General features: G+C 35.4%; 2 protein-coding genes across 2 annotated transcripts; one reads left to right on the plus strand and one right to left on the minus strand.

Moving 5' to 3' along the window:
• Positions 1 to 2,562: 2,562 nt before the first annotated feature.
• Positions 2,563 to 4,823, minus strand: LOC100378127 (uncharacterized). Its single transcript, XM_002737663.4, has 4 exons — positions 4,567 to 4,823; positions 4,070 to 4,350; positions 3,280 to 3,438; positions 2,563 to 2,746 (listed from the first exon to the last, which is right to left on the minus strand). Exons 1-4 carry the CDS (start codon positions 4,795 to 4,797, stop codon positions 2,563 to 2,565), a joined length of 855 nt encoding a protein of 284 aa, XP_002737709.1. The 5' UTR covers positions 4,798 to 4,823.
• A 136-nt stretch (positions 4,824 to 4,959) lies between these two features.
• On the plus strand, positions 4,960 to 23,802 carry LOC100366618 (bleomycin hydrolase-like). Its single transcript, XM_006820061.2, has 11 exons — positions 4,960 to 4,981; positions 11,634 to 11,788; positions 12,491 to 12,640; positions 13,360 to 13,590; positions 14,646 to 14,738; positions 19,018 to 19,173; positions 19,941 to 20,099; positions 20,258 to 20,325; positions 20,983 to 21,100; positions 21,986 to 22,061; positions 23,247 to 23,802. The coding sequence occupies exons 1-11, from the start codon at positions 4,969 to 4,971 to the stop codon at positions 23,393 to 23,395; spliced, it is 1,368 nt and encodes a 455-aa protein (XP_006820124.2). The 5' UTR covers positions 4,960 to 4,968; the 3' UTR covers positions 23,396 to 23,802.
• The last annotated feature ends 744 nt before the right edge of the window (positions 23,803 to 24,546 follow it).

Genomic DNA, 24,546 nt, shown 5'->3' on the forward strand with positions numbered 1-24,546 from the left:
AGAAAACAATGTTTCTTGATATTTAGCCATTTGCACACTTCACTCTCAACACAATATGTGGGTAAAAAAAGTTGTTACCACCACTCTGTCCAGGTGCTTTAAAGGAATATTACAATTTGTATTTGCTCTTTGTGATCAATTTTATGGAACCGTTCGCTTAACAAAATATCAGGAATTTGTAGAACTTTCTAATGAGTCAACTACATTCATCTCTAATTTGTGTACTAGTATTGAAAACACAATAAAATTATATAAAGTTGATAGCAGTGCAGCAATTCAGGAACCTTACATATAGACATACTGCAAATAGACTGATGTACTCTCAGCATTACAATGTATATTCTCGAAGACCAATGTCCATCACCCACCCTGGACTTGCTTAAATTTGCATATATGTCTATGGTGGGTGAAGCAGCCAAGCCATGGATCATAATAAACTGGACATCACACGTGCCTGTGTTTACTTGTCTCGCGCTATGTTACCGTGTTGTTGACGCCAACAAAATTGAGTAAAACAAACATCATTTCTCTGAGAAATTATCTCTATTGTGTGTGGTCTTGATATGTTAATTAGCCTGTCTTCTGATTGGTTGAAACATATTAGACATGTCAATCATTACAAGCCTGAATCTGGTCAGTAATGTGAGGGCGCTTACACTGATGGCAAGTCTGTTAGTATTTCACTGTCACATGACTTCGCATTCACCCCCTCGTTACGCAATTTATATTTCAAGAATTTTTCATTGCTGTCACAAACTGCAAGTATACCCCCCCACATTGCCAGTGCAAACCAAGAATAAGATTGCACATTAAGTGAATGCAAACACCTTCCTCCTCCTTCCTTTCTGCTTCTTACTTTCTGTTTTGATTGGTCTTTGAGAATCTAGTTTCCATAAATGTTTGCTATTTCATAATTCAAGCATAATTTCACTGCGACTCCATGGCTACAAGAACTCTAATGAAATATAAACTGGTATTGTTGCAATGTTTTATGATTTCCCTGAAAATTTGTCTTTTAGAAAATCAAAGCATCTACACTAAACTACCAATAAATCGAGTCACTAAAAAAAACTCAGACACTTTTTTTGTACAAGGTAAACAAAGACAGATTTTAATCAGAATTCTTTGAAATAATTCCAAATTGTTTTGACAGCTTGCACAAATCAAATAAACCACAGCTTGATCAGATCATTTCACAATTTCTAATACAAATATGTCAGCATTTAGACTTTTGCAATATTTTTTTTAAATAAAATTGAATTTAAAAAGATAATAATACTGCAAGTCGGTTATATACAAGTAAAAATGTGCTGTGGAAAATTATTACAATATTACAAGATAAATTTTCTGAAATGTTGTGCAGTAAAATAAAAAAATAAAGTACATGTACTAAAAAAATTAAATAAAAATTATACAGACATTGCACTAAAAAATTGATGCACTATTTTGCATTCCAGTTAACAAAAAAAAAATTGCATTGCATGATGGGTAAATATTGCTGTGTGGTACTGGCAGTGGTGCATACAACACATAAAGTGATCTAATAAAAACAAAACACGAATTAAAGTAATAAAAATATATTTCTAAAATAAAATACTGATATGGTAGTTACAGTGAGATAAAATTCATAGTTTGTTGGCAGCAACATTGTCTTCAAATCTCAATATTAAAAAAAAAATGACCATTCATAATGGTTCTAAACCACCTGGTGAAGGATAAAAAAAAAGAAGGTATGAACAAATTGTCATTGCACAAAACAAATTGATTTATCCTAAAATATATCAAACATTACAAAATGAGAATGTAGCATGTTGTAGCAACACTTGCGTGCCTTGACCAAAACTAATAAAATTGTCACCATAAATGCACTTTGTTAAAATGTTTCATTGATTGGTAACATAAACGGCAGTCATCATACACAATATGGTTTTGTACAACACATGGGAAAGGTTTTGTTCACATGAAATTCATACAATGATGAACGCCAACTGCAGTATGTTGCTTTCAAAGGTCATAATCAAATAGTACAGCTTTGAACTTAGTTTTAAAAACGAAAAAAAAAGAAGACATTTTTGCTTAGCAAATAAATTAATATTATGTGTATTCATTCATGTGTGAAGGAATATGGAACATATGAGAAGTGTTGGAACTTTAAACAAGGCTAACCCATGCCTCACCTGATACACTGTTGGCAGCGACTAACAAATTGCAAATTGGAAGTGCTACAGTCGCCACACAGCGTGCTGCTGCATGGTCTGAACTGTAATGAGACCTCTGATATAGTGATTTTGGGTCTCTAGTGCTCTGAATACATTGTCAGTAATAATAATAGAGAGGACAGAGAAGAAACAATGAAAACTTTACACAAACAGATTTTCTGAATAATGCAAGAATAGACAATAATAATTGAAGTGAGATGAAGTACACTTCCCTGTATAATGAAGTAAGTAATCAGACATTGGCATTATGATAGAGCACATATGCAAATGAAATATCTATATTACCGTATATGGTAAATAAAAGAATTCCAAGTATGGTAATGTCTTGGTATCAGATACTGAATTATATCAGGTTTTCAGATTCCCCGAATACCATGAGATCATGATCAGTTTCAACAATTTCGTCGGCTTCTGTCAGCTGTGCTGCCAGGTAGGACGTGCGACGAGTGGAACGCCGATTCTTACCATCTGTTGTCACAGCAATGTCACTGCTTGATTCTGACAGGGAAACGCCACTATCATCATGGCTGAAAGACAAAAATTCAAACAAAGAAAATTAATCTAGCACCAGATTGCAATGAAATATTTTTTACTTGAGTTGAGGTTTAGGACTCTATCAAGAGAGAGAGACTGATAATGAAATTTGCTACACTGGGGCTGAAGTTAAAATTAAAAGTTGTCTGCATGTGGATAGGTTGGAGAACAAGTCCTTGACAACAAACATTTCCTGACATGTAATTATTGCACTAGAAACTCTTACAGAATTTAGGTTATGTGACAAAACTGAAACCAGGCTGTCATTCTGAACTTATTGACCCTTGGCGATTCTAAGCCAGAAACTTTTCAGTATTGTTGGTTCTCTAATAAATATATTTGGTGGGCAAGCCATAATTTTCGACAGCATTAACTTACAATAAACATTCCAATTAACTAAAAAAAAAGATTATTTGATCCAGAAATTACCACATGGTGTTCCTGCGTGTGCAGGAAAACACTAGAAGCACCATCAGTGATCACAAACTACTAGATGGGCACTAGAATTGTAAACATAAAAACTCACGCAGTGTGTTCTTGTTTATCCAGAGAATCACTCAGATTGTCTGCCATCTTCTCAAACTCTTTCATTCCACTTGTGATTGCAGTGAAATGTTCACTGAACTGATCAGTCATTTTATTCAGGTCTTTCTGAAAACTTCCAGGACTGGTATCAATCTGAAATCTATAGTAATAAAATATTCACTATGTTACTTGTGCTTTTTTTTTCTGTATTTGACCTCCCCCCATTTTTTTGTTTGTTCTTGGTCATCGACTGTACCAGTTAGTGACCTGTTTCTGGTTTCTTCAAAAATATTGAAAAAATTAAAACAGCCAAAAAAACAAAAAAATTCATCACCACACCAGCAAAGAACGGTGCACAGAAACAAATTCATTGGACAACATTTTTCGATTGGAAATTTTTTAAACAGATAGTAAAGATTTTTCATGGAGGCTTGAAACTTTATGAGTTTGTCTGAAGCATGCCTTTTTTTTAAATAAGTAAAAGTAAACTGGGAGTAAATGTTAGATTCATTGACCCATACAAGCCTCTCATTTCAGTTTAAATTGTGAAAATGTTAAATATCTAACGAAAGAATGCCTTTGTTGCACAAGAGTAATGTCCCTTCTAGGTAACATTAGGTTATTTTTGTTATTGTCTTTTCAGTTGCCCTCTTGCCTTCTTCTTCTACCAGTTTTATCTTCTCCAGGAGATATATCACGTGTTAATAAATATTATTATGAAGCAGAAGTAAAAAAAAAAACGAGTGGGGAATGTTCACAGACAGACCTGACATTGGTCTTGTCAACTGTACCTTCTTGGAGTGTAGTTTTTCCTCACTCTACGACCCGGCGTGGCTTGTCTCTTTGATATACGTTCTGACCTGCGTAGATCCATCATTGGTGATATCGGCGATGTTGAGTCTATTACCCGGTATTTCTTCCATTTAGCTCCCGGTGTTTCCAGTTGATTTTCCGGCGTGTATGGAGAGTTGACGAATCTCTGCCTTCGCCCATTTCGCGGTGTCTTAGGAGACTTATATGGGGACGTCGCATCCAGTCGTTTTATCTGATATTTATGTGTACCAGCAAGTTTCTAGAAATGTTCGAAGATCAAGATAAACAAAAAGGATTTTAATTGCAACCAATAGTCCATGTGAAAAAACACACAAATAAAATCAAATGATTCAAAACTACTCCCTACACCTGTATGCTAAACTTGGAAAACGAGAAGTAGATCAGTCTTACTGCGCATTATATAATGAATTAAGCACCCCGAGACGCGAACAAACAAAGAAGGGGTTACACTTACCGCTTTCAAAGATGAGAAAGCGTTTTTAACGACCTTTCCCTTGCCGTTCAGGGTTCGTAATGGAAGACGCTCTCTGATCGACTGGCGCAGCGATGTTTTCCGGGTAAGTGGCACCGGGGACTCGAAGACAGCTACAGAATCCATGTTGTCCTCGGACGGCATCGGAGTCATTCGAGCTTGTCTGTAAGCGACTCCAATGACATCGTGATATTCAGGATTGAACGGTTCCATGTTCACTTCTCACTTTCACTTTTTCAAAAACTAGCGGTTATCGAATTGCGCATGCTCATTGGTTGGAGAAACTAAACTACGAGTGGACAGACGTAACCCGTGTGACTAGCACGTGACCATAATTTAAGCCAATCCAAAGCCTACTTAGTTTCATCCAATACTATTCACAAAATGGCTACCGCAGGTAGGTGTTGTATGATTGCTACCCGGCATTTCATGTGAAGTAGTGTTCACTCCAACTTTGGTAGGATTTTTAGGGTGAAATGTGCTGCTGTAGTTTTGTTGTTCGATTCCTTCGGTAATAATTGTCGTAGGTTTTAAATTCACAGCCAGAATATATGCCTGAAATGGTTCACTAGGTCCGTCTCAAAACTCGCATTGACCACCCCTTAATAATGGCATTTGGCACTGGTAAAAAAAAATACTAATATTCATGGATGGTATAAACATATTTAACATTGTCTTTAATGTTTTTTTTTTTTTTTTAACTGAAACGAACTAATTTTTCATTCGGTGATGGTTGTCATTGGGGTTGGCTTCGAGTTTGTTGGTGAAGACACAGGCGCTTGTCACGTTTCTTAATCAGTTGACTGTATGTGTAAGAACGAGATTATATACGTACACTCATATAGTAAACTAATATATATTATATGCGTGTACGTATATAATCTCGTTCTTACACATACAGGCAACTGATTAAGAAACGCAGCAAGCGCCTGTGAGTAGAGGTGGGTGGCAGATACCCAGTTGTATATTTTATGTCATGCAAGTTTTTATGGCCACTGCTGATATTTGGCTTTGACACCAGATATCGTTCAGATACTGGATATCATTCATCCTCGGTATCATAATATTACTCTCCTGGGTATTAGTACATCTCTTTGGCCAGTGGTTTTACCCCCTGCCGCCATATTAACTAATGCCACATTGTAGATTCCATGGTTACTGTAATAAACATCTTCAGAAAGTATGATTTCATGTAGTAACAACTGTGAGATGCAATAAACTTTGCAACCAGTTTACTGCTGCCTGGACCAAACTCATTGATTACTACAGCCGAAATTTTCCGTGTTTATGAAATGTGCAATAAAATAAGTGTTGGTAATTCTGATCATGATGCCTCCTGACATTGAAACAGCAGACTGCAGGCAGTGTGGAGGAACAAAGCGACATTCGATATATGCAAATGAGTTGTCAGGCACAAATACAAACACTGAGAGTGCAACTTTGGGTTCCTCTATTAGGTTTTTTTTTGTTTTTTTAAGGCTGCAAAAAGTCAAATATTAATTATATAGAAAAATACTGAAATTTACAGGCCCATGCATTGTATGCTACAGTTTTGTAGTGTTGTACAACACACTAGGATGTGAATCTAGGTATTTTATGAATAATCTCGTATTATTTTACTTGCTACATGGATGTAGTGTGGAGAAAAAGAATTATATATTCTAAGGTTTGTCACAAAGCCTGATAAAACACCAGTAAAATGAACTAATTTTTAGTCCCCGTTCGGACGCAGTCCGAAAACGGGGACTTATGTTTTGCCCTGTGTGCGTCCGTGCGTCCGTGCGTCCGTGATCACCTGTATCTCGAACATGCATGGACCGATTGAGTTCAAACTTCACTCATACATCACACATTATATGGGACATATGCACATGCATTTTTTTCATGATCCGATTAACGATAGCCGAATAGCGGCCATTTTAAGGCCGAAAATGCATCAAAATCGCACATTTTCACCATTCCGGACCCGGATCTCAGTTATGCATGGACGGATATTGTTCAAATTTGGTACATACATTAAACATAATAGGACCTTGATGCACGTCATTTTTTTTTTTTGGATCGGGTTCGAAATGGCCGACTGGCGGCCATTTTGTTTTAAAGAATTCAGTTCTGGATCCGTATCTGAGACATGCTTGGATTGATCGAGTTCAAACTTCACACACACAAGGTACATCATGTCACAAATATGTATGTGCATTTGTTTCATGATCTCATTAACGATAGCCAAATGGCGGCCGCTTTAAGGCCGAAAATGCATTGAAATCGCACATTTTCACCATTCCGGACCCGGATCTCAGTTATGCATGAACGGATTTCATTCAAATTTGGTACATACATTAAACATAATAGGACCTTGATGCACGTCATTTTTTTTTTCGGATCAAGTTCGAAATAGCCGACTGGCGGCCATTTTGTTTTAAAGAATTCAGTTCTGGATCCGTATCCGAGACATGTCTGGATTGATCGAGTTCAAACTTCACACACACAAGGTACATCATGTCATAAATATGTATGTGTATTTGTTTCATGATCTCATGAACGATAGCCAAATGGTGGCCGCTTTAAGGCCGAAAATGCATTGAAATAGCACATTTTCACCATTCCGGACCCGGATCTCAGTTATGCATGGACGGATTTCATTCAAATTTGGTACATACATTAAACATAATAGGACCTTGATGCACGTCATTTTTTTTTTCGGATCAAGTTCGAAATGGCCGACTGGCGGCCATTTTGTTTTAAAGAATTCAGTTCTGGATCCGTATCCGAGACATGCTTGGATTGATCGAGTTCAAACTTCACACACACAAGGTACATCATGTCACAAATATGTATGTGCATTTGTTTCATGATCTCATTAACGATAGCCAAATGGTGGCCGCTTTAAGGCCGAAAATGCATTGAAATTGCACATTTTCACCATTCCGGACCCGGATCTCAGTTATGCATGGACGGATTTCATTCAAATTTGGTACATACATTAAACATAATAGGACCTTGATGCACGTCATTTTTTTTTTCGGATCAAGTTCGAAATGGCCGACTGGCGGCCATTTTGTTTTAAAGAATTCAGTTCTGGATCCGTATCCGAGACATGCTTGGATTGATCGAGTTCAAACTTCACACACACAAGGTACATCATGTCACAAATATGTATGTGCATTTGTTTCATGATCTCATTAACGATAGCCAAATGGCGGCCGCTTTAAGGCCGAAAATGCATTGAAATTGCACATTTTCACCATTCCGGACCCGGATCTCAGTTATGCATGGACGGATTTCATTCAAATTTTGTACATACATTAAACATAATAGGACCTTAATGCACGTCATTTTTTTTTTCGGATCAAGTTCGAAATGGCCGACTGGCGGCCATTTTGTTTTAAAGAATTCAGTTCTGGATCCGTATCCGAGACATGCTTGGATTGATCGAGTTCAAACTTCACACACACAAGGTACATCATGTCACAAATATGTATGTGCATTTGTTTCATGATCTCATTAACGATAGCCAAATGGCGGCCGCTTTAAGGCCGAAAATGCATTGAAATCGCACATTTTCACCATTCCGGACCCGTATCTCAGTTATGCATGGATGGATTTTGTTCAAATTTTGTACATACATTAAACATAATAGGACCTTGATGCACGTCTTTTTTTTTTTCGGATCAAGTTCGAAATGGCCGACTGGCGGCCTTTTTGTTTTAAAGAATTCACTTCTGGATCCGTATCCAAGACATGTCTGGATTGATCAAGTTCAAACTTCACACACACATGGTACATCATGTCACAAATAGATATGTGCCTTTGTTTCATGATCTGCTTAACAATAGCGAAATGATGGCCATTTTAAGGCCGAAAATGCATCAAAATCACGTATTTTCACAATTCCAGAACCGGATCTCAGTCATGCATGGATGGATTTTGTTCAGATTTAGCACAATGTGTTGTACATATGCAGGTGCATTTCAGTCATGATCTGCTTTGAATGTATATGTCACTCAAATATGAACGGAACGGGGACGTGTCATTGACAATGACTTGTCTATTATAATTTGAATGATTTACCAATGTGCCACGTGTCTATCTTTTCTGGATAGCTAAAAAGAAAAAAGTCAAATGTTGGAGATGTCAAATCATTAAATCCTATTTTGGTAGACATTTTGAATTGGAAAGTGGGCAAAATTGTATAACATTGAGGTTCATAATTCAAAAACAAACAAACAGCCAGAAAATTCAACAAAGCCTCAGGAAATTCCTGCATCAAAAATATGTTCGCCACAACATTCCTTAAATTTGTAAAGAGAAATTAATCTAGATTTTTTTTTAAACTGCTATTTTATCAGTAAGTTGGTTTGAGCTGTAAGCCTCAACAATACAGCAATAGTTCTTCTCAAAGTTCTGGAAAAGTGTTTCAGAACAGGTGTATATCTTGGGTATTGAGGCCAGGTCAAAACGTGGTCATTATTGTAACAGCTTGTTGGGTGATCCATTTTTGGTTTACTAACTGTCATGATGTCAAGTTAGCATTTTTTTATAATCATATTTGGTGAAAAATAATTAATAATGATTCATATATTCCTCATACTGTTTTTTAATATATGATAATGGTGCTTATACAGGCTTACAGGGGTGATAAAAATTGACAGCTGCAAAAACTGTTAAATTTAATATATAGAAAGTGACCCTTCATTAGTAATATGTGAATAGGTACTGTAAATATACTAGTAGTAGAATTTAAAACAATAGAACAACTGTACTAAAACTGGCTAGTAAACAGTATTGTTACAATGTCTGAGAATGACACACAAAAATAACATCTTACATTTTGTACTTGATTGATGTTTACCACCACTAAAATAATGTTGTAAAAAAATTATTACTACTGTGTGGGACCCCTTTGAGTGGTGCTCCATTCCTAGGGTATATATGGTGATTCTAGTAAATTTGCCCAGAGCTATATTACCGGGGGTATTTGGAAATGCACTTTGCTCATCAAATGTTTGTAGGTAATTTGTAGTGATGGTGTCTCAACCCCACTGGCAGCAAATATAAGTCAGTGATATAAAAATAATGAGATTTTGTAATATTAAATATTTTAATAATATTGCTGCACATTGTGCTTTGCGTACAGTATCAAGTATGTCCTTGAAATACTGACAGTATTAATGCATCACTAGTATTTTACCCATTCATGCAAGATTCTAAATCAAAATCTGTAATATTCTTATTTTGTATTACTGTAAAATATTATTGCTGAAGGAATGATTCAGTGAAAATAAAATCCAGCGAGTATACTTTTATTCCAATATTTTACATTCAAAAATAGGTGAGAATAAATTCCATACGAAACATGTCAAGTCTTTTCAGCAAACATGCAGTTTTATTATAGCTGTATCCATAATATTGAAGGTACCGGTAGATATCATGCTACTGATTTATATGCAGCATGTCATTTCATTGTTTCATTGTGTATTTTTATCATTTCTTGCTTTAGCCTTATCACCACCATGCAAATTTTCTCGCCCAATTTTTTCTTCAACGTCAATCGTATGTCATCCACTGCCTGTCTCCTAAACTGTCAGCTAGATCACCTTTCTATTTATAGCACAGCTACCTTGGGTGGTCCTCTGTCAGATTTGTTCATTTCATGACATCACATCCAAATCTCTATTTTTAGGGATATTTTTGTCATTTTTAGTCAAAAATTATTTTTTCAACAACTGTTTGTCAGATTGCATTGAAATTTTGCATGAATGTTCTTGACATGGACTAGACCGTATGCAAATGTCTTTTTTTAGTAAATGTTTTTTGTGTGCATATTTTTGACATCTCTCCAAAACCGCCTGCCAGATTGCTTTGAGATTCATAATGTAGACACATGGATGGGTCTATTTTAGTAGTCTTTTTCAGTACACATTGTGTTGTGTACTGAACTACCTGGGCAATGTTTTTAAAAAATGTTCCAGGTCAAGGTCATTTAATGTTTATATGTTTGCTGCTATTAGACAACTATGTTGAAGCATACTATACTGTCTATGGTTGAAGTTGAGGTGAAGGTATTTTTTATGGTGCCAAACTTTATCAACATCACTCCAGCCTACGTTTTCAACTCACAGTCAACAATTACAGCAGAGCTCTTTGGACTGCAAGGTCGCTTGTAACTTTTACTGCAAACAGCAGTTCATTCTGGTTTATTCGACGTGATTCAGATGTTGAGGGAATTAACCAAAGCCATTTGGCCTTGTATCTGATAACACTGTGGTTATGAAATCAGAATGCAGACATCATATCTATTCCCAACAGAGTTTGAGATTTTTAATTTAAAATATCATGTGTATGTACATTACCGATTAGTCTTCAGTTTATAAAACATTCATTGATGGTAGATATTCCAGATATATTCTATACATGTATGGAACTAATATTGGTAAGGCTTAAGAATCATTCTCTAGGTTTCAATTTTTTTATTTTCACTGATATATGATGTTTATTAAAATTAATTCCATGTGAACATATATCTAAATTACAAAAGAAGTCATCCTTTCATTAGAAAATCTGTATTTGAAATGTATTTGATCGAATATCAAAATGGTGAAATTAATTACATTGTGTCATGAAAATTAATATTTTTACAGCATTTGTACTGCTCGTTATTCTAGCGCATGCAATCTATGAGTGGCTATAAAAACACTTTGAATGTGGCACACTTATCAAGCTTTTTTTTTTGCAAATAAATGTGTTAATAACAAACTTGATGTCATGTTTGATATGGCTATATACCATGCATGTGAAATGCTTAGTTGTTTACACAGAATTTGAGTGTAGAGCCTTCAACAATCTGTTATCAGGTTTGTGTATTTCAGTGATATACTTATGTAATTATTTCTAAAGTTATACCCCCCCCCCTCCCTCAATTAATTTTTGTATGTCCATGGAGCTTTTAGCAGGCAATCTATTAGGACCAGATCTGTTATGGGTGTGTTTAGGCTGCGCTGTTGTAATTTTGCACCTCCTGACATGTAATCTTTTACTTATTGTTACAGGAGTAACTAAAGACCAGTTGGCTCGGTGTAAAGATGGATTCTGTTCTGATCCCAAGTATAAGTTAGCTCAAAATGCAATTGTGAATCATGATCCTCTGGAAATTCTTTTAGAACAAGACACTATTCAGAAAACGAATCATTGTTACAATCACAAGGTAGTTATACTATCCATAAAGCTTTATTAAGGATGTTTGCGCAGTAAATTAATCATCACATTACGCATATTTCTGTGCATAACCATTACTGCGTTATTTATTGGTCTGAATTTACATTATTGCAGGAAATATATACAATGTACTAAATGTAAAATTAGTGATTATTTTACAGTATGTCTCAATGTTTCAACTTCTTGTTTTCATTACTTGTTTGTAAAGTATTCTGATGTTTCTGGCTTCATAAAGGTTCACTTCTGTTCCAACTTACTACATCCAACAGTGATTCAAAACAACGGGATTCTCATATAACGTAAACTGATTTATTTTCACTGCTATGGCATTCATGAAAACCAAATTTTCTTCTGTGTCATTGGACCCCAGAGAATTTTCACAGATTCAAAATTTCATAATTTTCACTGACTCGTGAAATTTACAAAGATTTAACTTGTTATTCTAAATGTTCACATAGATTTGCTTTAGCGAATTTTTACTTATCAGTGTAATTAAAAACCAGTAAATAATTAATATCTTTACAGTATGTAAGAATGATCTCAGAGTTCAACTTCTATTAGATATTTCAATTATTTTTTTGTCATGGTGTAAACAATATCAGATTGGTTGATATGGTTTTTACCAGTGAAAAACTTTCTTTAATTGTTTTTTGAATGTTTAAATATATATTTATTTTCTGTGTTTTTGTAGGTGCCTGAAGTAAAACCTGTCACAAACCAGAAGAATTCTGGTCGGTGTTGGATATTTGCCTGCTTGAATGCAATGCGTATTCCTTTTATGAAACTTCACAATTTGGAGGAGTTTGAATTCAGTCAAAACTATCTATTTTTCTGGGACAAGGTATATAAAGCATTAAATTACTTAGTTTTTGTGTGTGTTTTAGTTATAAAATAGAAATATATTATATATTTCTGATAATAAAAGTGAAAACTTACATAATGAGTTTGCAGCTACCCTAGAATCTATGCGACATTCTACTCTATATGTCACTCCACTAATGCCTATCTACCATGCTAGTATTATCTTCATCAGTGGCTTAGAAACTGTGCAGAATTCCATTCACCTTATGCCACTCTACCTAGGCCTAGCTACAATGCTTGTAATATCTTCATCAGTAGCCTAGAATGTATGTAGTGTTCCATTCTATATGTCACTCCACTAATGCCTATCTACCATGCTAGTATTATCTTCATCAGTGGCTTAGAAACTGTGCAGAATTCCATTCACCTTATGCCACTCTACCTAGGCCTAGCTACAATGCTTGTAATATCTTCATCAGTAGCCTAGAATGTATGTAGTGTTCCATTCTATATGTCACTCCACTAATGCCTATCTACCATGCTAGAAATATCTTCATCAGTGGCTTAGAATCTATGCTTCAATTCATTCTCCATATGCCACTCCACAAATGTCTAGTTCTGATGATAGTAATATCTCCTTCTGTAAGCCAAGAATCTTTGCAGGGTCAAATTTTCTGTTTACCAAAATTTTGCAAATTCAAGTTTCCCTGAAACGATGATTGTTCTTGTCAATTAATAACAAGTGTGTTGATTTCTCAGGTGGAGAGAAGTCTTTTCTTTTTACATGCATATGCTGAGACAGCCAGAAACGGTGAAGAGCCAGATGGGAGACTTTTGAATTTCCTTCTTACTGGTCCAGTTGATGATGGTGGACAGTTTGATATGCTCATTAACATAGTTGAGAAGTATGGTGTTATCCCAAAAAAGTGTTTTCCTGAAGCACATAATGCAGAGGCCACTCGTAGAATGAATGTCATGTTGAGATGCAAGGTAATTGTCATGTGATCCTATGATGTCATTTCCTGTCATTCATTATGGGTAATTCAGATTATATTGATGGTACAAGTTTCATAATAGGTAGAACCTTTACTCGTTAAAGAAAAAAAATATTTATTCATTTTTCAATATAATATATTTTGAGTTGACTTCCGCCTATTTTTCGAGAAATAATGTTATATTTTATTAGAAGCGCATCTCTAATACAAGTGCACATTAACCAAAAAGTGCATTCATTTTATGCTGAATTCCAAACAGTTTTCTTTCTTTTTACCATAGGCACATCTCTGTCACTTTAAAAGTACATGTGCTACTAATAGAGCAAATACAGCAATCAAAATAAAAAGAAAAGAAAAATTGTTTGATGGGGGTTTTGTCATTAAGTGTAATGTAGTTTTGTTTGTAACTGATTTTCAACAATTCTTTTGTTTAAGTGTTCATAATCTCAACACTATTTTTCAGATACAATAACCCTTTCACCATAGTTGTTAACTTTTGTAACCTTACACAAAATAGTCCTACATAAAATGTGTTTATGTCTGTTAAGTATGATGATTAAAATTCAGAATTCCCCATCAGGGCCTGTAAACGATATCATAAAATCTTCGAAAACATTTTTACACAAGGATTTTTATGAGAAGAAAATCTGACGGTTGGAGGATCATATGAAAGGTGTAGCTGGTGATCAACATAAAGCATATAGAAGCCAATACAAAGTTTATGAGTTTACCCAATGTACTTATGGTGATTTATGAGCCACTCTCTAGAAAATTGGTCAGGGTGGCGTGGTTGGGCGGCCTCAAAAACAAATCTACACGTACAATTTTGTAGAAAACAAACTCCAACTAGGAGAAATTGATATTCGTTGCAAAAAAAATAAAGACTTTGAGAGTCTGTAAAGCGAAAATAAAAAATTTCGCTCAGAACTAAAATAGTTTGCACGTTATTTCTACTATTGTCTCCGTCAGACTTTCTAATGGGCAACAAACCCCTAATGTGTTGTGTGTTTCTGTGTTGTGTAAATATATATATATATTTTTCATTCTTAGCTTCGTGAGTATGCCTTGCGCCTTCGCTTGCTGATCAAAGATGGCAGGTCTGAACAGGATGTTCAGTCGGAAATTGATCGTGCCATGACAGAGGTAAATAATAATAATGATTCAATAAATTTATTTTGAACAAACACAGAGCCAAAATACAATGTCGACATCACTTGGCAACAAATGTTTACATGGGTCAGATTAATAAAAATTCTCATTCACATTTTAGGTCTCCATGCCTAATATACATGTTCTTTTCAGTATTTACTGAACTTGAGGTCAAAGTTCACCTGTTAGCTCATAAAAAATCCAGACATGCTGGTTCTCTCTAAAATTGTATGCCATTAATTTGCATAACCACAATTTACAATTTTAATTTGTGTAATTGTATTTTCTAGGAACAATAGACATTTTTTTAATGGTTTTCCAGCCTGCAATTTATGACTTTCTATCCATTATATGCTTCATAAGACCATAATGTTTGTTTTAATCGAAACTTTAGGAAAAATTTTGGTTTGGATGTTAAATGTAATTTTATTTTGGGTAAATGCTAAAAGACCATTAAGCTGTTGTTTTTTTTTATTACCAAACGCTTCAGCGTGGTATTAAGAGTTTGTTTTCAGGGGTGGGTGATACCAAGGTGGGAAATGGATGCACATATGGGGTTAATTCCTTGAATTGCAATATAGAGGGTTCAGGCTGAAATACAATATATAGTGTTTTCATGTTGCGTCTGATATTTCTGTGGTATTCTGCTGCTGTAAATAATGCACGATTTGTTCCGAAATTCAGTATATTGTGTGTATTCCAGGGTTATTCGTGTTTTGCTGAAAACACCCCTATTTTTTAGTGGCAGAGTCGAATAGTCTCACTCCCACTGGGAAATCTGCATTGTTGCTTGAATGTGAGCTAATTAAACACATTTTCCAGACCGGCGAAAGAGTATGCAACAGCCAATTTTAATAGCCTGTCACATGATTTTACTCTGAATGTCAACATGAAAAGAGGCTAGTCCATTTTACGCAGGAGTAATTGGGAGTAGAATATGTGAGGGATAGTATCAACAGAGATGTGTACAGTGAAAAGTAATATCTATCCTTCTTTTGCATATCTGAGCATTTCTGTTTTAGTATATTGGTTTGAAAATGTTGAACTTGCATGATTTACAATGTGTTTTTTTACTGGGACTCCCCTATTGATCAAATCCCGGGTTTGAACGATAACGGCACACCACGTGATTCGTTTGAATACAATGCTGATGGCAAACATGCCGTGTTACTGCGGTATTCCACTGACGGGATGACTTACTAGTACTGCATGCTACAACTTCGCTTGTCATGTTGCTTGTTAGTCATGGATTAAATGAATCTTGATTACCAGTCAAATGTTGCTCATTTGACGTTGGTAATCTTTATTTGGAACTGAGTAACTTCCTGGTACTCCGTACTATGATAAAAATCAGTCAACATACATCAAGTTCTCTCAATCGTAGTATTTCATGTGATGTTCACCTAATATGCCAAAAATGTTGCTGAACGATTTGAACTGAATAAAAATAGCAGACGAAAATTTGTTTACAAAATAAAAATACTTCGGTTGCCAATGAAAACCGGTAAAAAACAAGCAATATGTTTTCGGCTGTTATCATGGTAGGACATGAACGTGAAGCTAATGTCTGTTTATAACTAAAACCTTATACGAGGTTCGCAAAATAACATGGCAGTCATTAGAAGTCACTTTATTTTATTGTTAGGACGTATTCAGCCGTTAAATGTATTATTTCCAACCGTTTTGCGATAGTATTTTCTAGATTGGAGGCAGCATTTACATTTTATTCAAAGTTCAAAGCTGCGTTGGGATTACGTTGACAGTGGTAACAATGTCGGCGCCGGTGATCTCTTACCAGTGTGCAACGTAGCCAGAATAAAAGGCATGATCATTTGGGCACTGCTATTACAAGACTGGTAGGAGGCAATCAATTTGACGAAAGTATTCAAAAAACAGATTTTGGCTGTTGGCATGGTAGCGGTGGGTCAGGATTGTTTTTCCAATTAGTGATGGTACGACCTGCCTGTCAAGTATGAACAAAATCAGCCAAGCCAAAAAAAATCGACAGAAGAGTTAAAAAGCCATTCCTGCTGAGCAGTTACTCTAACTTCGGGGTCTACTTTCTCATTAATGAAAAAAGATATCAAAAATTCAAATAGTAACTTTTTGCCCACACTCAAGCCAAGTACAATGAGCTATGTCTGAGGTGTTGTATCACAGGGAGTTGAACAAACTTATGTATTTTAATAAATTATTGAATAATAAAATGTTATATAACTTTTCTTTTACCCCCTCCCCTTCCTGGTATCTATTTCAAGTATTTTTGTCAGGTTCAAATCGTTCACCAGCATTTTTGGCATGTTAGATGTACATCACATAGAATACTAGGATTGGGAGAACTTGCTGTTTGTTGACCACCTGGAAACTGAGTTTTCTAAATCTTGAAGGACTCTCGGAAGATCCACCCGCCTGGACCCGCAGTAAAATCTCCGATTAATATGGAGCCGCAACCATCAACATCGATATACCATGAGGTTTCTGCTGGCGACGTTGCGGCGTTACTCAGTTCCAAATAATGATTACCAACGCCAAATTAGCAACATTTAACCGGTAACCAAGACTCAGTCTATCCACGACCAGCAAGCAACATCACAAACGAAGTTGTAGTGTGCAGCTCACCAGTCAGCGACGACCGATGTCAACGAAAGTCATTCCGTCAGTGGAGTACCGCAGTTGCACGGCATGTTTGCCAATGCACATATCTGTGGAGGAACTTTTAACTTCAACATAAACCGTGTATCGTAGTCGCCCAGTTTAAGTTCTGGTTCTGTCGTGGTCCCAACTAAAGGGCGACAGTCATCGTGTCGCGTTCTCTTCGATATGGGACTCATAGCGACGTATTTAATGCGTGTAAAATACATTGTTTATTTACATAAAATTCGAACACGCGCTACGCTACGACCACCGCGCTTAAACATCCACGAGTTATAAATTCGGACAATGACTCAAATTAGATGTCTGATTATTTTATTTTCACACGTACAGCGACACGCGTTCTACACTGACAAGCGTTGCTATGTCGCAGCACTGTCTTGGAGCATATTAATGGGCAATTCGGTTCCCCGACCTAAATTTCTTTACCGGTTTGTTGCGCGTTCTTATTTTAATATGAAATAAACAATTATGGGACATATGTATAATAACAGAACCCCACACCCTCCCTGTGAAAGCCATGAATGAAATGAAAGCAATGAAAGCCACGGGGAGGGTATCTGTCATAATACTTCATTATCACTGAAAACATTTATCCCCTGAAATAAATTCCAGTGAATATGCCATTTCCCTCATACTCTATTGAGACACAGCACAGTGAAAATTGGATTCACATGTAATGCTTGAAAATATGTCAGCAAAAATAAATTAAGTGAAATACTATGTGACTTCATAATAGTTGGAAATGAACACATTACACCCGACCCTACCACTCCATATACAATGTAAACTACACCCCAAAACATCCTTTCACCCACAGTTACTACCGTGTTTCACCAGTGTATTCTATTTGACGTCAGGAAATAAACAAATTAATTATAATTTCAGCCTCTAGTTGACCACTGATTAAATAAACTACCTCGTCTTTATGTCAACTTGCAGTTATTCGTTGCCTAGGCATCAGTGACTTCAAAATATGTTTCAATCCCAGGAATTTCACTGGCTGTTAATTGCATGGGAGTGCCAGTCTTTAATGAATTTCTATTGTCATGTCAATTTCTTGCGATTACTCGGAACATTAAGCTGTAACCACATACCGCCTCGGTGCTGTAATTAAATCCTGGTGTAAGCACCATATGAACTATGAACAATGCATGTGAAGCCAGCTGTGGGGTATATTCAATCCTATAGATTTCTCATTGTTTGGTAACTATTTGCTGCAAATGCAACAAAAATCAATATAAAAAATATTACCCACACAGTATTCTACAGGTTACTTGTAAATATTTAGAATTTGTTCATATATGTGATATGTAAATCAAAATGGATGTACATGCAAACAGCATTTAAACAGCTGGACAATTATTGTTCCTTTAAACAAAATACTTGCAGGTGTTTGCATGCGATTATCATAAATATACCCCATGTTTCATGACACATTATCCCTTGTTTACCGATAAGGTCAGTATATCACTATGACGACTGTCTGTTAAATGTAGGAACAAAATTTGCAGAAAATGTTACCCGTTAACACATTGCCAATGAATGGGTAAAACGCAGGTGATGTGTTAATAAATGCTTAAATTTAATAATTTTAATCCATGTTCATTTCTTTGATTAGATTTATCGTATCATCGTGATCTGCCTTGGGTCACCACCAGAGATGATAACTTGGGAATATCATGATAAAACTAAAGCTTACCGCAAAGTTGGACCAGTGTCACCAAAAGATTTCTACGAAAACTATGTCAAATCAGTCTATAATATTTCAGATAAGGTACGTTTACATAGTCGACTTGATAGTGTTTTGTCTCTCAAATGTTATTGTTTGTTTTTTCTGTATCTGGAAAATGACTTGTAAGTTATTGACTTATGGAGGAAATGTAATAAAAACGCACTAAGTAGAATGCCAGTCTGGCAGGCATGCTTTTGAATCTGTTAATCCTGACAACATTTTTTGCAAAAAAGCAAAGATAATTAAAGACTTGAGACGGCAGACATTTTTATTTCCATCTTGTAAAACTGCATTAAATCAAGTAAATAACTAAGCTTAATTTACAAGTTTAAAATGTGAAACTATATTTTAAATAGAAGGCCAAAAATCACCTTTCATAACTAAATAAACCTGCCTAATTTTTCTCATACATGTATTTATTAACCAACTTAATAAAGATGTGCAAAACATTGCCCTACAGTTTTCATAGAGAACAATTATGGCACTCAAAGCTTAAAGGTTAAAGCACCACAGTTGCGCAACGCGTGAAAAAATTGACACTTTAATTGTGACTTAGTAATTTATAGGTCTGTGTTGTGAATTAATGTAGACCAGGTGATTACTATGACAACTAATCTCTGATTTTCTGCATATTTTTTTCAATATAGGTGTGTATTGTAAACGATCCCAGACCAGGTCATCACTATGACAACTAATCTCTGATTTTCTGCATACTTTTATCAATATAGGTGTGTATTGTAAATGACCCCAGACCAGGTCATCACTATGACAACTAATCTCTGATTTTCTGCATACTTTTATCAATATAGGTGTGTATTGTAAATGACCCCAGACCAGGTCATCACTATGGCAAACTGTACACTGTGGATTACCTGAATAATATGCATGGAGGCAAAAAATGTTTGTATGTGAACCAACCGTCGAAGACATTGAAGGAATATGCATTGAAATCTATTAAGAATGATGAGGTAAAATATACGTTATATCACCTACTTTTTAAAAAAATGTTTTTAACTGTGGGATTTCCCAAGGTGATAAACAGGGGTTAACGTATGTGCAATATTTGCCGATTTGATAGTAGTGTAGACAAACTACTGTACCTGATTTGTTTTCATTTGTATTTTAGCCAGTTTGGTTTGGTTGTGATGTCGGAAAGGCTTGCAGCTGGAAACATGGCATTAATGACATGGACTTGTAAGTATTCAATGGCAGTCCTGCCTGTTGCTCTGAATTATTTTCACACACAATAAAATTATGACATTTTAATTGTTTACTGAACTTGTACATATTGGATTGTGGGTAATGAAACTATGACGATCACTGCTATGTACATCTTGACTGACGCGCAAGTCAGTAAGATCTCACATAATGCATGAAAGGCGAGGACTGAATGTCTGCTGAAAAAATTGAATGACAATCGTTTGATTTTGAACTTGAATTTTGTTTTTAATAGTTCAGTGTCAAAATGCAGAGCTTCCAGAAAGAAATGTAGCATTGAGATACAATTATTTTTGCAAACTTGACCATCATCAAATGGGTAGTTACTATGACCTGTTTTATGTTCAATTTCATGCATAACACAGGCTCTTGCAGTGAAGGAAAATGGCTTATTTCCTAAAATTGAAACATTTTAATTGGTCATGGGTAAAGATCATCATTATCATGCAGTATGGCTGCCTTTTATAGGCTAATATTATTGAATGCAAAATCATAACCACAATAATTGTGATTTTTAATAAATTCGATTGTGTTTGGCAATTTTCAATTTAACTGTACTCTATACAGATTTCTACATGTATATTAAACTGTTTGTTCATATATTTACTAGTAGTAACTGTATTCCACTTGTAGGTATAACTATGAATTAGTTTTTGGTGTACCAATGTTTGCGATGACAAAGGCAGAACGACTGGAATATTGTGAATCAATGATGACACATGCTATGCTGATAACAGGGGTTGGAACAGAGGTAGGTAATTTATGTTAATTGCTTGTAAAACATGGTGCATAAATTAAGAGTCTGTAGTTGTAGTCAAGGAAATTTACAATAACCCATATGTGGTTGAATTCGATTTTGAAATGAATTTAAATTTGAAAACTATTAGTGTTTCTTAAATGTCAACTGTGGTAGAGATCTTTGTAGAAATCAAATCACTTCCAATACAATGGTTGCAGGGCTTTTTCTAGAAAAAAATGAACAAGAGGGAGCACACACAGGCGAGGGAGCAGAGCGATTCCATATCAGAAGGTTTCTGTGCCATTTTAACGGTGCATCTATCGCCATTAAAATATTTTTGGAGTAATTTTAGTGTATTTGGTGTCCAGACACATTGTCAGCTGGTGTTGCTGGGAAGTTTTCATGGAGAAAAATATATTTGAGAAAGATTTCATGTTGTACGGCAGTACGGAAGTGCACGGCTAAAGAAATATATTTATGACTTCAAAGTTCAATCGGCAATTTGGTAAGAGGGCGCCAGCCGAGAGTATCAGGGCGCTGCGCCTCTGTTCCCCGGTTTAGAAAAAAACCTGATGGTTTTATTCTGTCAGTTTTTTAAAGGGCACTGTTCTGCGAGCAGCGCATTTCTGAATTACAATTTATTTTACACACGTTGTATACATCGCTATGGGACTTGTATTGAACACGACACAGTGACCACCAACCTGTAAGTTGTACAAATGCATATATGATGTACATTACAGGCACATTACAAACGTGTATACAGGCAACAATTGATTTGAACTGATGACCTTGGCAAAGTGCTTTGCCTCTGTAACCACATATCTTGCTATACCACACTAAAATGCATAGTCAATGAACATGATCCTACAGTGATGAGATGTTATTTTTACACAGAATGGCAGTGATGGTGAGGAAGTCATGTGTAAATGGAGAGTGGAGAATTCCTGGGGAGACGATAAAGGAGATAAAGGTATGTGTTTTTTGTGGAAGGCATCGAGTATAACCCACATAAATGACAGCATGTGTTGTATTGGGTAAAGTATTATGGGATTTTGTTTGTAGATTTTGACTAGCCATTTAGTTTTTCAGGAATGTGGTATCTCATGCATGCTTTGTCAGTTTTTGTTCAAATTTGGTACATACATTATACATGTCTACGGCGATTTATTGCGTGATTGGATTAAAGATGTCTGACCAGCCATTTATTCTTGGCATTAATAAAATTCCCAACTGGGACTATGTCATTAGCAATGTCTTGTTCCTTCTAACTTTATACATGTTATGAGAATTCATAACATCCATTGCAACTGTGTCAAAGTGAACGTGAAATATGGAACATTTCGTACTTCCCGTTGACATGTTCTGAAACAAGACTTAAAATCACATGCCAGGATTTCAGGTTGCATCGTGCATGGCTCATGGCTCATTAGCATACATGCTAATAAAATAAATGTGATCCATTTAACGATATTTTCTATTTGGGAGCAGCCATCTTGAATACAGCTTTGAAACTAAATAAAGAGACAAGTTGAGGAACAAGTTTTTCAGATTCCTTCAAATCAGGAAAAAAAATTCACAGGCAAATGATCTGTTTGGGCAACAATAAGACCACTGCTAGCAAAATTCACTCGTCGTTTCTGTGTGAAAAAATAGTTTGCATATGAACAAACACCTAATTACACAAAGAACATAGAAAGCTTTTGCAGGGTTTTTGAAACAGAAATCGTAATACAACTCTCAGGCCATCACTGATTCGCTCCTGAGTTGGTATGACAATTTCCCCGTTTCTCAACTTGTCTTTGTATTCATGATGGCTGCTCCCATATAGTAAATATCAGTAAACTGTACACCAGCTGACTATGATTTTACTACACATTTAAAAAAAAATTATCAAATAATTTAGCAAATAAGACAACTTTAATTGACTAACTCAACTTATGTTGGCTATTTAGTTTTGACTGTACGTGATGTATAATTTGATGCTAAGGGTTGGCTGTCACCAAAGTGACATGTATATTAAATCATGTTGTTAGCACCATTAGTTTGTAACAACTAAAATAAATCCCATAATCCTATAGTTTTCTTCTGTATATTTGCAGCATTGTATATTTACGGCACTTTTAAATCTATTCTTTTTCTTTTCTTTTTTTTGTAGGTTACTTGATGATGACTGATAAATGGTTTGATGAGTTTGTGTATGAAGTCACTATAGATAAGAAATATTTAGCACCTGAAGTCTTAGCTGTGCTAGACCAAGAACCGATTGTACTACCAGCATGGGATCCTATGGGAGCACTAGCCTAGTTGACTTTCTCGTAGTTCCACCAAATATATGCATATAGCCAGATTTCCCAACTAATATCTTAACATGATTCTATATTTTTGGAAAATTAATATTATTAATTATTTTTATCATAATGCATACGATTATGGAAATGCTTGGGATATTTTTATCTGTACCACAGGAGCATAACAAAAATTCCAAGAAAGGAAGCCTGAAATTTGACTCCCTGATTCATCCTGTTTTTTAATCCATAGGCAACCATAAAAACCTATGGAGTAAATATGTGAGGCCTCCAATGTGTTAAACCCGAAAAATACATAGCTATATATCTTTGAGTTTGATTGCTTAGAAAATTGTAATCAAAACTGACTCTCTGGGATTCACAAGGTTACGTCACAAATTTTATTACATTCTGACAAGACGTGCACCACTGTACCATGTATTTCTATTGGCTCTGTGCAAGTTGCTGTGGAATGCTGGTTGAGGAGCGAAAGAGTGAAGAGCAGGTGAAGTCAGAAAAAAAGGTTGCATTTTAATGAGCCATCATCAATATAAATGACAATTTGTTTTGTACTTTTAATAGAGATGCACCTCTTATGAATCGAATACAATGTAGCATTTGAATAACAGTTGGGTCAGCATTACGACAGAGCTTTGAGCTCCTTTCACAAATACTATTTCCTCTGTGCCAAATTTATTCTCAACTCGTATGCATATATAATCAGGTATTTATACTGCAATCCTTTTAACAAATTTGAATACAATTTTTCACTGAATTCTCTTCCATTTCCATTTAAGGTTCCCACATTTCAAACTGGGGGAGGGTGAAGTAATATGGTTTACTGTAAATATTTTATTCAGTTGCGTGAAGACCAATGTTTTAGCCACACACCTCCCAGTTTTAAAAATGGGCAAACCTTACCTGTACTTTCCAGTATATGTACATTTTCAGGGAATTTGCAACAAATTTTTAAAATGTGTATTTGCAATAATTCTCAAACCAACTTACGAGTGTCTTGTAAAGAAATGTAGTTTCAACATACTGGTAAGTCAATTATTAAAATATATCTGGATTCAAAATTGAAATGTCTGCTTATGAGTCTGTGGCAGAATGATGAATTTAACCCTGAAATGGAGAAAAAAAGTAGAAAAAATTGCTGCAAACATTTGT

Source organism: Saccoglossus kowalevskii, chromosome 16 (assembly GCF_978046115.1).
Source record: "Saccoglossus kowalevskii chromosome 16, keSacKowa6.1, whole genome shotgun sequence".
NCBI lineage: Eukaryota > Metazoa > Hemichordata > Enteropneusta > Harrimaniidae > Saccoglossus > Saccoglossus kowalevskii.

Excerpts from the sequence above, each read along its gene's own strand:
- LOC100378127 (XM_002737663.4), bottom strand. The coding sequence starts at position 4,797 with ATGGAACCGTTCAATCCTGAATATCACGATGTCATTGGAGTCGCTTAC. Across the intron at positions 3,439-4,069 it reads AAAAACTACACTCCAAGAAG|ATTTCAGATTGATACCAGTC; the intron begins GTACAGTTGACA and ends TTATTACTATAG. Across the intron at positions 2,747-3,279 it reads GATAAACAAGAACACACTGC|CCATGATGATAGTGGCGTTT; the intron begins GTGAGTTTTTAT and ends TTTGTCTTTCAG.
- LOC100366618 (XM_006820061.2), top strand. Across the intron at positions 20,100-20,257 it reads AATCTATTAAGAATGATGAG|CCAGTTTGGTTTGGTTGTGA; the intron begins GTAAAATATACG and ends TTTGTATTTTAG. Across the intron at positions 21,101-21,985 it reads TAACAGGGGTTGGAACAGAG|AATGGCAGTGATGGTGAGGA; the intron begins GTAGGTAATTTA and ends ATTTTTACACAG.